The 13,515-nt window shown below is 39.1% G+C and overlaps 1 protein-coding gene across 1 annotated transcript; it reads left to right on the top strand.

The window, feature by feature from the left end:
* Positions 1-818: 818 nt before the first annotated feature.
* Positions 819-13,474, top strand: LOC122085628 (eukaryotic translation initiation factor 2 subunit beta-like). Its single transcript, XM_042654121.1, has 11 exons — positions 819-879; positions 920-1,008; positions 1,601-1,647; positions 2,039-2,147; positions 2,259-2,314; positions 2,424-2,484; positions 2,591-2,682; positions 3,251-3,396; positions 12,195-12,337; positions 12,490-12,575; positions 13,210-13,474. The coding sequence occupies exons 3-11, from the start codon at positions 1,603-1,605 to the stop codon at positions 13,285-13,287; spliced, it is 816 nt and encodes a 271-aa protein (XP_042510055.1). The 5' UTR covers positions 819-879; positions 920-1,008; positions 1,601-1,602; the 3' UTR covers positions 13,288-13,474.
* The last annotated feature ends 41 nt before the right edge of the window (positions 13,475-13,515 follow it).

Genomic DNA, 13,515 nt, shown 5'->3' with positions numbered 1-13,515 from the left:
AAACGATAATGGCAGACCCGAACCTTGGATCAAACTCTTTTGATCTCCATCGGTTTGGGCTCAAACTTGGGGGTTTACTTATCTGCTATAGTATGACTCCACCTGTGAAATTTGGCTTCGAAAATTTGCTTAGATGGTGCGATAATCCTTTGATATTAGACCGCCTCTGCTTGCGGTTCTTATCTGAAACAGTTCAAATCGAGTCTTTATATTCCCATTTAATCATGGTCTATCCGTTTGGTTCAACCCTGAAGCCCTAGGCGATTCCAACTTAGGTGTTTCAGAGCCGTTGGAGATTGATTCCAAGGCCTGCAACTCGACGATATACCACTTTGAGTTCTATCGTGACTCGACTCGTAGTCTTAAGGGAGAAGAAGACCTAAGTTTCTGAAATTGCAAAAAAGGAGAAGTTATATAAATTATTCAACCCCACCCCCTCTTTGGTTCTGGGTTTGTTTTATTTCATTCCGATTCTCATTCTAAAAACAGCCCACCTCTTTAAAATTAATTTACTGTTACACCCCAAATCCTGTATTCTTCAGTTCATATCCAAGGATATATGGAGAGAGAGGTTTACCAAAAGAGAAAAAAAAAAGAAAGTTAAAAAGTATACCTTTGTAAATTAGCTTTCTATTTTAGCTAGGAGAGGAGAGAGATGTCACTTTGAGAGAATATGAAGGCTATTCCTGTCAAGTTAAAAATTCAAGTTTATTGATATGCGACTATATTATTTAAGGGCGTGGCATCAAGCTGCCATACTTGTTAGTTGTTACCTAAGCTACGTGACGGTTCCATCGATTATAGCCATTCGCTATACGGAGACAAACAGAGTGTGTGATGGAAGGAAAGCACAGGATAAGCACACACAGAAAGAGAGAAAGAGAGAGAGAGAAAGAGAGAAAGAGAGAAAGAGAAAGAGAGAGAGAGAGAGAGAAAGAGTGAATTAAGCGATAGAAAGAAGGTACAGGAAAGCACAGCAATACGTAAATCTTTTCTTCCTAACTGAAGGTACTATTAGTTGCTAGAGATCTCATATGAACTTTTTTTTATGGGTTTTAAGTTTCTTCTTTTTCTTTGATTCTTAAACTAGGGTTGCTCTCGACCTGTGAAGAAAAAAAGGGCTGTGGTTTGAAATTTTCTGATATTTGATTTCTAGTACTTATACCTTTTAGATTCAGCTATATAGTGATTAAAGCCTTTTGCTCTTTTGATTTTACGTTTTTTTTTCTTGATAGATGGTTCCGAGCAGTGTATTTTCTTGTTTCTTTAAGTACTTTCTATATGTTTGATTTCAGATCATTGCTCAATTCTTTTAGGGGGTGCGTCTTTTCTGTAGTTTTTTTACTTTTGATCTTGTACTTTATGTGGTTTCCATGTAAGGATTTAGGGTTTCCTATTCATGTGGAAGATCTTTATGTTTGTTTTTGTTCATATGATGGCGATATATTAGGGTTTTTTCTTTCTCACTTTCGATGATGGGGTTCTGTTTTGTTTTCGTCATTAATTTAGCAATACCTATTATGATTATTTTGGTCTTTTTCTAATGTAATGGACATTAGTTTCTGACTTGCATCTTTCCGTTTTTGTGAATTTGGAGCAGTCATGGCAGATGAAACTCCTGTTGACGTGAAGGATGAGGTGGCAGAAGTAAGTTCTCTTGTACCCTTCCTTAAATCAATTTTTTTATTATTCAGTGTTGGTGTATTCTAATTTCTATGACATCCTTGTTACCTGTTTGAGATGGTATGGAATGTAGTGCGGATCAGGATATTGTATTTTCTGTGGTGTGTGTAGCTGGGTTTGGGCATGTTGTTGGTTTCAGCATAAAGTTTTTTTTTTTTTTTTTTTCTGGTTAGTTCAGAAATTGATACTCAGCTGCCTGAATAAATCTAGAAACGGTAGGGAACTTTAAAATGCAATTGTATTGGAAAACTAGCCAGTCGTCTTTGTTTTCAATTTTTTGGTCTGAATATTGATGAGTAGTATGTCATGCTTTTCATAATTCACTCTCTGTGGTCTGTGAATGTCTTGTTTGTAGCTTGTGCCATTCGATCCTACGAAAAAGAAGAAGAAGAAGAAGGTTGTTATTCAAGATCCTGCTGATGATGTTGTGGAAAAGTTGGCTGAGAAAACGGAAAATTTATCTGGTACATTTGGAATTGATGACCACGAGTATACTTTTGAATGGAGATTTCATTTAGAGCTGATTTTTTACACTGTTCCTCTCTTTGTAGACTCATAAGGTTCTTCACATGCAGTGTCTGATGGACTTGAAAACACTTTTGCTGGCATGAAAAAAAAGAAGAAGAAACCTGTAAGTCAGCATGTTTTCCACTTTGAGCACAAACGTTTTTTGCACCTTATTCTTTTATCTTTTCTTGGACAGCAAGTGGCAAGTCACTTCTGGAGTTCTATTTTTGCAGGTAGAAACTGATACTTTGAGTGATGATCATGAAAATGAGGTTGCAGGAGAAGATTTGGATGGTATGTGCTCTCATTCCAAATTTTTTTGAACTCCAAAGTTTGTTACTAATTGGTTGTAATTTTATGTAATTAATGATCTTCTACTCCTTTGTCTTTCTCTATTCAGACCATGTAGGTGAGGATGATGAAGGAGAAGGGATTGTACTTGGACAACGATATCCTTGGGAGGGAAGTGACCGAGATTATGAATACGAAGAGGTGTTTTTTTTTTTGGGTACCCATATAGGCAGAATTGTAGCTTGTTTTCTTCAAGGACCTACCCTGCTCGTGGTTATGCTTTTTCTTTAAGGACCTACCCTGCTCGCGGTTATTCTTTTCTTCAAGGGTCTCCCTTGTGTGTCATTATGTTATAATCTTTTACTATCTGGGTTTGATTAAGTTATGACATTTTACACTTCTTAGATTGAGCAATTATGGGCATTTGGACAATTCAAAGTTATCATCTTCAGCAGTTTCTCTCTCTTTACTTCCTCACTTTGAGCCATGCATGCATTATTATATATCACTTTTGTTATTCCTCTTTTTTTTACCAATTTTTAGACAATGTGTTTTTATAACAAAGTGCTGTTAGTCTCATCAGTTATACTCAATTGCTTCAATCACCGATTTTGTATTTTCACTTGCATGAGGTTTGCTGAGTTTAGGTCTGTCCTTTTTGTGCATTGATAGATTTTTGGTGTTAATTGCTAGTGATTATCATGCTATATTTTGAAAGCATGTGCTTTTTAATTTTTTAACTTACGTTTATTTTTTTTTATGGATGCAGCTTCTAGGTAGGGTGTTCAATATCTTGCGTGAGAATAATCCTGAGCTTGCAGGAGATAGACGTAGAACAGTGATGAGGCCACCTCAAGTACTCCGTGAAGGCACAAAAAAGACTGTCTTTGTGAACTTTATGGATCTATGCAAGACGTATGATTGGGCACCCTAAACTTTGCTTTATCATTCTCTTTTGTTAGAGCTTCCCTTTGTTTTTTAATGGCTGTTGATTGCTGGTATTGTTGTGGATGTTTATAATGTATTCGGTATCATTTCTAAGGCAAAAGTTCCATTGGTTCATATAAAGAACATTGGGGGAGAGTGGACATAGCTCTGAACATTGCACGGTTATGTGAACAAAATCCTGCTGAAAGAGTCAACTGAATTGTGAGTGGAGAAAATTAAAAAAAAAAAAATTAGAAACTTGTGGAACATCAGCCTGAAGGAGAGAGATACATCTGAATATTGAATGGTCATTGCCAACATTTTGCTGCCATGAGAAAAAAATGTTGAGATAGTGGTAGAGAGAGTATGGGAGGTACTCATTACAAGGGGGGGGGATAATTTGTTTAAAATCCACTGATGCAATCTCATGTGAGGTGTGGAGGGAAGATAGTGATTTACAAGAAGATTCGCTAGAAGTCTTGTTATGATGCTCTTGGAAGCTTCTTGTTTGTTGCTCTTAAATATTGGGTTGAGCTTATTGCATTTAGGTGGAATTTATTTTACTTACTCCTTCAGTTGAATGAGATATTATGGTGGGCGTCATGCTGAAATTAGTGTAGTTTCTTGATGCATATTGAAATGAATTTATAGTCTTTCATTTATTGCTGTTGATGTGGTAAAATTAATCCTTTTTTATGCATTAAGTTCTGATGGAAATTGAAATTTTAATTCTTATTTAATGAGTTCTTGGTCTATTCGTCTTTATCCTTCGATGCAGATAAGTCACTTAATGTATAAAATAAGCCTTGGGTGGGTTATGTATGTGTTAGGCCTTTTATCCCATAGGTTTTTTTTCGTAATGACCACTTTAATGGGCCTAAAATATGGGTAGAAAGTAGGAAAACGAAATTTAATTCATTAGTTTAGTTAGAGTCCTGTTTTGGGTCTATTTTCTTTGTTATTTCGGTTTTATAGTCAGTATAGGTTTTCCAATTAGTTAAGGATTGGGTTAGGCCTTTCATTTTTAGTGTTTGAGTCAATTTCGGATCTTCTATATAAGTTTATAAGGGGCTACAATTTGGAACACGAATTTATTAATGAAATTGCAGGTTTGTGCAAATTTTGAGAAAGCATTGTTCAACAGTTGAGATAGCTGTGGGTGAGAGACCCAGGCTGAGACAGCCATCCCACCATCTCATTCACATCCATCCCATCTCAATCTTTCTTCTTTTCTTATTGTTTTTCAAGTTTTCTTTGAATTTCTTCGAGTCTTATAAAAGGAAAAGTTCAAAATATCGGGTTTCGACCCTTGAGGAGATCGAAATTTTAGTCGAAATATGGAAAATTTTGAGGAAACTAGGTAAAATTTTCCGATTGGTGGAAACTTTGGCTTTGACCCCCAAAATGTGTTTTTTTTTTTTTTTTGCCTGATTTTTTTGTATACGTCCTATTTTAGACATTTTTAACCCGTTCATATAATTAGTTTAATGGAAAAAACACCTAAAGTCATACTTGTGTTGATCAAAGTTTGCTAATGTATGTTGAGTCGTTGACTGAAACTATAATACGTGAGTACATATATAAGTTACTAACTGAAAATGTTAAATACATTATTAAAAGTTTAAAACAAACAGAGTATAATGTGAAGGATCCAAAATAAATAATAATATTATATAATTGTGTAATAATATTATATAATTGTGAGTTATCTCTCAAGTCTCAACAATCAACATTCAACAGTTAATAGTCAACAGTCAATTGTGTCTAGGCAGTTCTAATCCACGAGCTGCGTACCACTGCAGATTTCGTAGCCACTTCTCTGAATGCACCACATATGAGTCCCATGACATGTTTTGGGCACAATTGTTTTGGTAGTCCGTCACTGCCCATCTATAAGATGCATCATCAACATCAGTTAGGTATCCCAGCCAAGGGAATGGCTTAGTCACAGTGATAGGATGTGGCACACAAGGTTGGGATGGATACCTGAAGATATTGTCAACAAAAGATGACCCACCATCGGATGTACCTACTTGTCTAAATGAAGTAGAGGATCTACCATACTGTCCATACCCACCACCATATCCAAATAAACCGGTGCTCTCAAAGGATGGCACACAAGGTTTGGTGAAGATGAGATTTACCTTTTTGGTGCAAGCTCCCTTCCTTAGGTAGGTTTGCAATTAATGTGCAAGATCCAAGCTTAGAATGAAGATTTAATGCACAAGGGCAAAATCTTGACTGTTTTCCCAAGTTTCTTACTTCATAGAGAAGGAATAGGGGGAGAGGGTCAAAATTTTGGAATGAGAAAGCTTGGTTGATACTGGTCGAAACCAATGACTTTTGAAAGTCACATGGTATTTGGTATCGGAGTCCTGGGATACCGTCAAAATATGAGAAATTTCGATGGTATTGGTGGAAACCTTGAACCATTCTAGAAGGTTGGATGTCACATGTTTTTTCGGATTAAGCAATTTAGCTATTCGATCAAATCTAAATTTCAACTAGGCATTCAGGAACCCTAATTTGGAGATCGATTCAAATTTAGGCCCTTTCTGATGGCTTGATCTTGAGATATTTACGAAACGCTAATTCTTCCCTTCCCTTCTCAAGATCTGGAAAAAGTTATTGTTCTTTGTTTAAATAGTTATTGTTTTGCTTTCGTATGTTGATTCAAGTTAACTCTTAAAATTTACTAAAGATCCTACTTGAGATTGGATCACTTGTGATTCGATCTTACATTAATGTGGTACCAGAGCTATGACTAAAAGCTTCAGCCCAACATCCATGGAAGCAGTCCTAGCTGCTATCCAACAACTCTATTACTAGCAGACTGTCCGCATACCCTTCCTCAACCTTATCTTTCCTATCTTGTAGGAGTTCTATTGGTCACCAACTCTAATCTCACAAGGACTCCTACATGACTAGCACTTTACTTGTACACAAACTCTATCCTAAACATAGAGCTTGTCTTGCACTCCAAGTCTATCACTTGTGATAATAGAGTTAGAGTATAACTCTCACATGTGATATAGACTCCAAATACATTACCTTCTCTCGTATCTCTATATAAAGGAGCATTGTACACTAGCTATCATCAATGAAATAGACTCACATTAACATGGTATCGAGAGCCTATTAAACTCCACCGAGCCCCTCCCCATCCCCATGATTTTCTCTCTCCCCCTCTTTGTGTGGTCTCCAACGAGATCCACACTCTCCCTTCTTTTTCTCCTCTTTGACAACTCTCCCCACACAACTAACCCACGCCCTACCCCTCTTTCCCCTTTATGGCCGATCCAAGAACTCCCCCTCCCCACCATTACCGATCCATCTCCAACTCCACCTACCCCATGACCCATGACCCACGACCCACTCTGGAGCTCACCATCTTATCTCTCTCAAGCTCACCCTGAAAAACCATGTATACTGGCAGACTTAGATCATACCTTACCTCACTGGCCAACGGCTTTTTGAATATGTTACTAGCGACTTTCGTTGCCCTCAGGATCCCATCATAGCCAAGACCTGGGGTGAACAAGATGCTTCTATTATGAGCTTACTCGTTGTCTCACTCTCTCTGAAGAGGCCTTATCACTAACAGTTGGACGAGCCACAAGCAAAGAGATTTAGGATGCACTTCATGTTGCATTCAGCTCTCCATCAACCACAAGGATATTGTCCTTTAATGTCTCCCTTAAGAATTTGGTTCATAAACCAGATAAGACTATCACTCAATTTCTATGTCGAGCCAAGTCTCTATCAGATGAATAACTGCAGTTGGGAAACCTCTCCAGCAAGAAGACTTCAACATTCATATCTTCAGGGCTCTCCGCACTAACTATCAGGCCCTTGCCTCCATCATGATGGCATAAAATGAACCTATCTCCTACAATGCCATGCTTGGACGTCTTATGAACCACGAGAATCTTATTAATTCTTGCATTCCTAATGTTGATCTAGCTATTGATGCCTTAACCAATCTCACTCACCGAGGCCATGGCCATTAATACTCTTCCAATGATGGTTGCGGTGCAGGCTCGTCAAGGGGGCGTGGTTGTGGCCGTGCAAGTGGTTTTGGTCGCTCTTAACACTTTTGCTCATAGCCCTTGCACAATATGTGGTCGCATCAAGCTGATACTATCGCTCATAGGGTATTGGTTCTCAACCCAAAGCTCCCCTTCTACCTACCCCCTCCCCTACGCATCACTATAATCGCCCCCCCACCACCTACCATGCTGCCCATTACAACCCGTCCCACCTCTTTCTTACCCTCCATCATATCCTCCCCAATCCTTCACGACCTCATGGATTCCTAACACTGGCGCCACCCACCATGCTACATTTGATCTAACTCACTTCTCCACTTATGATCCATATGCAGGTAACAACCACCTTCATGTTGGTAATAGTAAGGGCCTTCCTATCTCTCACATTGGCATTGCTTCTATTATTTCACCTTCTTGCTCTTTTGCTCTATCTAATGTCTTACATGTTCCTTCTCTTACGTGTTCCTTATTATTTGTTCAACAATTTTGTCGTGATAATAATGTGTTGTTTGAATTTCACTCTTCTTCTTTCTCTGTGAAGGATCTGGTGTCCAAGCAAACCCTCTTCATCGGACCAAGTAGCAGTGGACTTTATTAAGTTCCACAATTCCCTTCTGCCAATTTAGTTGCTGCTTCCTCCTACACTTACTGGCATCATTGCTTATGTCATCCTTATGAACGTGTTCTTCATCTTATGCTATCTGGTCATCATCTATTGAAGCCTCCTCTGTCCTGCTTGTCAGATGGGCAAAGCTAGTCGTTTATCTCTTCGTGAAACTAGTTTTCGTAGCTCTTTCCCTTTAGAGTTAATATTTAGTGATGTATGGGGCCCATAACCTACCCCCTGCCCTACGAGAACTAGTTTCACGAAGAGATAAACGACTAGCTTTGCTCATCTGACAAGCAGGACACAGAGAAGGAGGCTTCAGTAGACGATGACCAGATAACATGAGACGGAGAACACGTTCATGAGGATGACCTAAGTGATGATGCCAACAAGTGTAGGAGGAAGCAGCAACTAAATTGGCAGGAGGGAACTGTGGAACTGAATAAATTCCATTGCTACTTGGTCTGGTGAAGAGGGTTTGCTCGGACACCAAATCCTTCATAGTGAAAGAAGAAGAGTGAAATTCAAACGACACATTATTATCACGACAAAATTGTTGAACAGATAACAAGTAAGAGAAGGAACATGTAAGACATTAGACAGAGTAAAAGAGTGAGAAGGGGAAAGAATAGAAGCAGTGCCAATGTGAGAGATAGGAAGACCCTTACCATTACCAACATGGAGGTAATGGTAGCTCTTTCTAGTTTAGAGTTCGTGAAACTAGTTTTCGTAGCTCTTTCCCTTTAGAGTTAATATTTAGTGATGTATGGGGCCCATAACCTACCCCCTGCCCTACAAGAACTAGTTTCACGAAGAGATAAACGGCTAGCTTTGCTCATCTGACAAGCAGAACACAGAGAAGGAGGCTTTAGTAGACGATGTCTAGATAACATGAGACGGAGAACACGTTCATGAGGATGACCTAAGTGATGATGCCAACAAGTGTAGGAGGAAGCAGCAACTAAATTGGCAGGAGGGAACTGTGGAACTGAAGAAATTCCATTGCTACTTGGTCTGGTGAAGAGGGTTTGCTCGGACACCAAATCCTTCATAGTGAAAGAAGAAGAGTGAAATTCAAACGACACATTATTATCACGACAAAATTGTTGAACAGATAACAAGTAAGAGAAGGAACATGTAAGACATTAGACAGAGTAAAAGAGCGAGAAGGGGAAAGAATAGAAGCAGTGCCAATGTGAGAGATAGGAAGACCCTTACCATTACCAACATGGAGGTAATGGTAGCTCTTTCTAGTTTAGAGTTCGTGAAACTAGTTTTCGTAGCTCTTTCCCTTTAGAGTTAATATTTAGTGATGTATAGGGCCCATAACCTACCCCCTGCCCTACAAGAACTAGTTTCACGAAGAGATAAACGGCTAGCTTTGCTCATCTGACAAGCAGGACACAGAGAAGGAGGCTTCAGTAGACGATGACCAGATAACATGAGACGGAGAACACGTTCATGAGGATGACCTAAGTGATGATGCCAACAAGTATAGGAGGAAGCAGCAACTAAATTGGCAGGAGGGAACTGTGGAACTGAATAAATTCCATTGCTACTTGGTCTGGTGAAGAGGGTTTGCTCGGACACCAAATCCTTCATAGTGAAAGAAGAAGAGTGAAATTCAAACGACACATTATTATCACAACAAAATTGTTGAACAGATAACAAGAGAAGGAACATGTAAGACATTAGACAGAGTAAAAGAGCGAGAAGGGGAAAGAATAGAAGCAGTGCCAATGTGAGAGATAGGAAGGCCCTTACCATTACCAACATGGAGGTGGTTGTTACCTGCGTATGGATCATAAGTGGAGAAGTGAGTTAGATCAGGTGTAGCATGGTGGGTGGCGCCAGTGTCAGGAATTCATGAGATTGTGAAGGATTGGGGAGGACATGATGCAGGGTAAGAGGGAGGTGGGATGGGGTGTAGTTGGCAGCATGGTAGGTGGTGGGGGACGATTATAGTGATGGGTAGGGGAGGGGGTAGGTAGTAGGGGAGCTTTGGGTTGAGAACTGGTACCCTCTGAGCGATAGTATTAGCTTGATGATTGGTGTATCCACATATTGTGCAAGGGCTATGAGCAAAAGTCCTAGAGCAACCAAAACCACTTGCACGACCACACCCCCTTGAGGAGCCTGTACAACGACCACCATTGGAAGAGTATGATTGGCCATGACCTTGGTGAGTAGATTGGTTGAGGCGTCAATAGCTGGATCAACAATAGGAATGTGAGAATTAATAAGATTTTCGTGGCTTATGAGAAGTCCATGCATGTCATTGTAAGAGAGAGGTTCCTTTTGCACCATGATGATGGAGGCAATGTCCTGATAGTCAGCGGGGAGAACCCTGAAGATATGAATGTTGAAGTCTTCTTGCGGGAGGGGTTTTCCAGCTGGAGCTAGTTCATTTGATAGAGACTTGGTTCAATGTAGGAATTGAGTGATAGTCTCATATGGTTTATGAACTAGATTTTGAAAGAAGACATTGAGGGACAGAATCCTTGTGGTTGATGGAAAGCTGAATGCAGCATTAAGTGCATCCCAGATCTCTTTGCTTGTGGTCCGTCCAATTACTATTGATAAGGCCTCTTCAGAGAGAGGCAAGGAGTAAGCTCATAATAGAGGCATCATGCCAATTCTTGGCCTTGATGGGATTCTGAGGGCAACGAAAGTCATCAGTAACATATTCAAAAAGGCGTTGTCCAGTGAGGTAAGGCATGATCTAAGTCCACCAGTATACATAGTTCTTTGGGGGGAGCTTAAGAGAGATAAGATGGTGAGCTCTAGAGTGGGTTGTGGGGTAGGTGGAGATGGATCGGTCATGGTGGGAGGGGGAGTTTTTGGATCAGCCATTAGGGGGAGAGGGGTAGACAAAATAATATGGGAGAGAGGAGTAGGGCGTGGGTTGGTTGTGTAGGGAGATAGGTTGTTAAAGAGGAGAAAAAGAAGGGAGTGTGCGGATCTCGTTGGAGACCACACAAAGAGGGGGAGAGAGAAAATCGTGGGGATGGGGGAGGGGCTCGGTGGAGCTTAATAGGCTCTTGATACCATGTTAATATGAGTCTATTTCATTGATGATAGCTAATGTACAATGCTCTTTTATATAGAGATAGGTGAAAAGGTAATGTACTAGGAGTCTATATCACATTTGATAGACTTGGAATGCAAGACAAGCTCAAGTAGGATCTTTAGTAAATTTCAAGAGTTAACTTCAATCAACATATAGAAGCAAAGCAATAACTATTTGAACACAGAACAATAACTTCTTCAAGATCTTGGGAAGGGAAGGGATGAATTGATATTTTGCAAATATGTCAAGATCAAGCCATCGGAAAGCATCCAAATTTGAATCGATCTCCAAATTAGGGTTCTTGAATGCCTAGTCGAAATTTGGGTTCAATCAGATGGCTGAATTACTTGATACGAAATACGTGTGACATCCAACCTTCTAGAAGACTTGAAGAACAATACTTGTTGTTGGATGATGAAAGAATAAATAAGAAAAGAAGAAGGATTGAGATGGGATGGATGTGAATGAGATGGTGGGATGGCTATCTCAGTCTGGGTCTCTCACCCACAACTGTCTCAGCTGTTGAAGGATTCTTTCGCAGAATTTTGAGAGCACAAAGCTGCAATTTCATTAATAAATTCATGTTCCATGTTGTAGCCCCTTACAAACTTATATATAAGACTCAAAACTGACTCAAACACTAAAAATGAAAGGCCTAACCCAGTAGACTCAAAACATAACTCTAACTAAACTAACAAAGAATTTAATCTTGGTTGCGTACTTTTTACCCATATTTTAGGCTTATTAAAGTGGCCTATTACAAAGAAAACCCATGGGATCGAAGGCCCAACACATACATAACCCAACCTAAGACTTATTTCTAGTAAAACAAGCCCAGTAAGTGACTTATCTGCATCATCCTTAGTCCTACATTTGTCTTTCTTGTAAGCGTGTTTCAATTGGAGACCTATTTATTGAATCTATTGATTTGCACATGGATCTTTCCACAACTAGAGTGTAGGATGTGTTATGGTTAAAAGATTTTTATAATATGTGGTGTTTTATTTTTGTATCTGTCATATTTAGGAATCCCGCATTATTAAAATTTCTTTCATTTCAGGATGCATAGGCAGCCAGAGCATGTCATGACTTTTTTATTGGCTGAAATGGGAACCAGTGGATCTCTTGATGGACAACAAAGATTGGTTGTTAAAGGAAGATTTGCTCCCAAGAATTTTGAAGGGATTCTGCGAAGATATGTCAGTAAGTTCCCTTTACTACCATATTAAAAAGATGGCTGAATGCTTGGTAACTTCACGCTTTTTGTTAATGGGAAGGAAAATTCTAATGAATTTTTACTCTCCTCCCTGTTGGTAATTCATCTTTTCTCTTGATTGGTACTCATCTTTTTCCAGATGAATATGTCATTTGCAACGGTTGCAAAAGTCCAGACACAATTTTATCAAAGGAGAACCGTTTGTTCTTTCTCAGATGCGAGCAGGTAATCAATTATCTTTCTTTGTCACAAGAATTCACAAACATGTATCAGCCTAAGCATGTGGACAGTCTTGATATGTCATGTGAATCTTGTTCATTGTTTGCTATCATGTATTGTTGGTAGGACTTAATTGTCATGTATAGGGCATTCTTATAGCTAAGTTGAGATTGTCCATGAAATGAAGATATCATCAAGAACCCTTATTGTTTTAAGTTGCAGAGGAGCTCAATGATGATTTACATTTTTGCCTCGATTGGTTGTTTATATCAGCTATGATAAAAATGTACTTGCAATCCAGCAGAGTTCTGATGCTCAGCCTGAATATTATGTTCTAATATGATCTATTAGAATTTCTTGGACAATCCAATACTGCTTTATTACCAATGCAACATATTTATCCTTTTGATGGTTTTTGTGATGGATAATTATTTCCACCAAAAAGACTTTTGTGATTTTTCTCGCTCGAATTTTGGCATGGTAAATTTCTGTTTGCCATTTTAGGGCAGCAAAAAAAATCTTTGAAAATGATGGATTATTGGATCCCAGCTATTTGCCAGCATTAGTGTTCATGATCTAGGCTCTGGACGGTCTGTTGCTCCAATCATGATAGATATCTTCTTATCGTACTCACTTGCAGTGTGGTTCTGGACGGTCTGTTGCTCCAATCAAGGCTGGTTTTGTTGCGCGTGTTGGACGTAGGAAGGCTGGCACATGATCTAGGCTCTCTTGTTTTTTCCCTCTTTTTTTCTTTTGGCTCCAGCCCCCTTCATGGGGATTTTTTTCTGGGGATACAGTATCCTCTCTTAAGCCATGGAACTCGATTCACATATTCTTATGCTGAATTGGTTATCATTTACCCTTGTGATTTTTCCTTAAGCTATTTTTTTGAATTAGGTACTTAATGTCTTGCTATTTGGTATTTGTTTTAGTAAGCCTCTGGTAT

The sequence above is a fragment of the Macadamia integrifolia genome, chromosome 8 (genome assembly GCF_013358625.1).
Source record: "Macadamia integrifolia cultivar HAES 741 chromosome 8, SCU_Mint_v3, whole genome shotgun sequence".
NCBI lineage: Eukaryota > Viridiplantae > Streptophyta > Magnoliopsida > Proteales > Proteaceae > Macadamia > Macadamia integrifolia.
Note: the sequence above shows the minus strand (reverse complement) of the source record. Positions and strands in the feature narration are given on the sequence as shown.